This window comes from Chiloscyllium plagiosum, unplaced genomic scaffold, assembly GCF_004010195.1.
Source record: "Chiloscyllium plagiosum isolate BGI_BamShark_2017 unplaced genomic scaffold, ASM401019v2 scaf_14743, whole genome shotgun sequence".
Lineage (NCBI taxonomy): Eukaryota > Metazoa > Chordata > Chondrichthyes > Orectolobiformes > Hemiscylliidae > Chiloscyllium > Chiloscyllium plagiosum.
Window position 1 is genome coordinate 1 of NW_025215047.1, and position 3,077 is coordinate 3,077.

The following is a 3,077-nucleotide window of genomic DNA, read 5'->3' on the forward strand; positions in this document are numbered from 1 at the left end:
GGAGCTTTACTCTGTATCTAACCCCGTGCTGGCTATGTCCGGGGAGTGTTTGATGGGGGACAGTGTAGAGGGAGCTTTACTCTGTATCTAACCCCGTGCTGTCCCTGTCCTGGGAGTGTTTGATGGGGGACAGTTCCAGAGACTGCACCTATCCAGCGGATGTACATACCTACGATTTTACTGTCATCCCTCTCCAGGTACCGTTTCCACATCTGCATCGATTTTTCATCATCTCTGAGGAACGGAAACACGTTCAGGGACTGAGAGAAACGGAGAGATGGAGGAAGATAGAAAGAAACAGATTGTGTGGTGGTGCAAAAGACAGAGGAGGAGACACCGGGAAAGGGACGGACTGTGCAGGACAGAAAGAGAACGCGGCAGGGAAGGAGGGGGGCGGGGGGAACCGATGACAATGAGCAGACGGAGATAGATCAGGAGGACAAGACAGAGATGGAGTCAGAGAGGCCGACAATGTGACTGCCAGGCCTCTCCAATGCTGCCTTGCTTGAGGAAACTCTCCTACTCTCTGTACAAGGATGTCACTGAGTCCCAACCCCAATCCCATTTATCTCCCAGCATCCCCAGCTCACTCCTGACGAAGAGCTTATTGCCGAGACGTCGACTCTCCTGCTCCCTCGGACGCTGCCTGACCTGCTGTGCTTTTCCAGCGCCTCGCTCTCGACCCTGACCACCAGCATCTGCAGAGCTCACCGTCTCCGACACAGACGGATGGATGGAGAAGGTGACAGGGAGACAGAGGCAGACAGAGACAGATCAAAGGAGACAGATCAAAGGAGAGAGACACAGAGTGAGAGAGTCAGAGGGAAGAGACACAAAGAGAAAGAGGACACAGAGAGAGAGAGGAAGGAAAAAAAAACGACAAAATGGCTAGCTCTGCTGCCTCCCGGCGCCAGAAACATGGGTTCAATTCCCGCCTCAGGCGACTGTGTCAGTTGGAGTTTGCACATTCTCCCCGTGAGCTCTGTGTGAGTTTCATCCCACAGTCCAAAGCTGTGCAGGTTAGGGTGGATTGGCCATGCTAAATTACCCCATAGTGTTCAGGGATGTGTAGGTTAGGGTGGATTGGCCATGCTAAATTACCCAATAGTGTTAGGTGCATTAGTCAAGGGTAAACGTAGGGGAACAAGTCTGGGGGGGGGGGGGGTTGGTGTGGACTTGTTGGGCCGAAGAGCCTGTTTCCACACTGGGGTATCTAATCAATAGGGAGAAGCAGAGATAGAGACAGAGAAAGATTTACACAGATGACGAGTGGGACAAACACACGGGGAGAGACAGATGTAAGGAGACAGACACTGAGAGAACGTGACAAACTGGGGGACGAAGGTGTGGGTCACTGTGTTTCTGTGCTCACCGTAATCTCTCCAGACTGTCGAGGGGAGCCCGGCTCCCGGACAGTGACATGATGTTCGGCGTTTTGTGCGGTTTCCGGTTAATCTCAACGTGCAGCCAATCCATCAGAAAGCGCAGGAACTCTTGAGCATCCTGCTGGCTGAGTGAGAGAGGGAGAGGTGGGGGAAGGGAGAGGTGGGGGAAGGGAGAGGTGGGGGAAGGGCGAGGGTGGGGGGCGGGGGGGGGGGCGAGAGAAAGAGGAAGGGGCTGGTGAATCTTGTCGGGAAACACGAACGCAGGTAGGATGAGAAGTTCGAGGCCACGGTTCTAAAGGGGCTGGAGGAGCAAGAAGCCAGGGATAATGTACATCAATCAGGGAGTTGGAACGTCATGCTGGGGTTGTACAGGACATTGGTGAGGTCTCGTCTGGAGAACTGTGTCCGGTTACAGGAAGGATATTACTGAGCTGAGAGGGTTCAGAAGAGATTTACCAGAATTCCGCTGGGAATGGAGGGTTTGAGTTAGAAGGAAAGGCTGGGACTCTTTTCCCTCGAGTGTCGGAGAGTAAGAGGTGAACTTTTAGAGGTTTATAAAATCATGATAGATTTAATACAGTCTTTCCCCTGATTTCAAGACCAGGGGCATATTTTTAAGGCGAGAGATTTAATGAAGACATGGGGGCAATTTTTTTTTTTAAACACAGCGAGGGGTTTGCATGTGGATGTGGACACAGGTATGTTTGAAAAACAGTTAGGGCAGTGCAGGTATCCCCCGCTTTCTGAGAGTAGAGTGTTCCTATTCAACCTTTCGCGAGCGGAAATAGGGTGAAGCGAAGAAGCATTAACTTCCATGTTAATGAGAAAGGTCTCACCTTCCCTAGATCCCCTTCGGATTCGGGTTACCTGTCCATGGATAGGAAAGGGTTGGGAGGGGTGTGGGCCAGGAGCAGTCAGGGGGGATTGGGTTAGTTTGGGATTACGGTCGGCACGGACTGGTTGGGCCGAAGGGTCTGTTCCCGTGCTGTACAACAGACTGAGAACCCAGTTCACGAAGAGTACAGCATCCCCGACTTCGTCAACAGGACAGTAAGAGGACACAGCCAGGGGCGGGGGAGACTGGGTGGAGCTCGGCTGGAGCAGTGCATCCAGTTCCGAGCTTCGTGGGGGGGGGGGTGGGGAGACAGGACGCGCGGGCGTCGGACAGGCCGCGGACAAGATCGACGAGAGCGGTCTTGGGGATGGGAAGGAGGTTCGGTGACACAAGCGGAGCGACTTTGGGGAAGCCGGCAAAAGGGGGCTGACCGAGGCGTGCGATGTCGCGAGGTTTCCGGAGGCAGGGAGAGTGCGGTTTTCCAGGCGGCCAGGTGAAAGAAGCAACGGATCTCCTCGAGAGCCAGGACAGACACAATGGGAACGATAACCGCCTCCGTGCCGGGGACACAACGGTAAAGGGGCAGTGGGCGATTTCGGATTCTGCGGGGGGGGGGTGGTGGGGAAGGAGAGAATGAGGGCTGATCAGACTCACCTGTAGCCGGCAAAGTGTGGGACCAACCTCTGGAATTTCTGCTGGAAATGGATGGGGTTGACAGAGCTGCTGCTCGAGGCTTCCCAGAGCATGGCGATCAAACTGGAGAAAGCTGTGCCAGACAGCCAGGGAGTGAGGAGGAAGAGGAAAGGTGCGGGGAGGGGGGGGGGGTTGTAAGTGTGAAGGGGACAAAGGAAGAGGGG

At 54.5% G+C, this 3,077-nt stretch overlaps 1 protein-coding gene across 1 annotated transcript; it reads right to left on the reverse strand.

The window, feature by feature from the left end:
* Window positions 1–169: 169 nt before the first annotated feature.
* LOC122548136 (ubiquitin carboxyl-terminal hydrolase 2-like) lies at window positions 170–3,011 on the reverse strand (the record flags this gene model as incomplete). The annotated part of the gene is made up of 3 exons (XM_043686685.1): window positions 2,875–3,011; window positions 1,373–1,510; window positions 170–234 (listed from the first exon to the last, which is right to left on the reverse strand). Coding segments are annotated over exons 1-3 (295 nt in total), but the record flags the coding sequence as incomplete, so codon positions are not given.
* Between the last annotated feature and the right edge of the window lie 66 nt (window positions 3,012–3,077).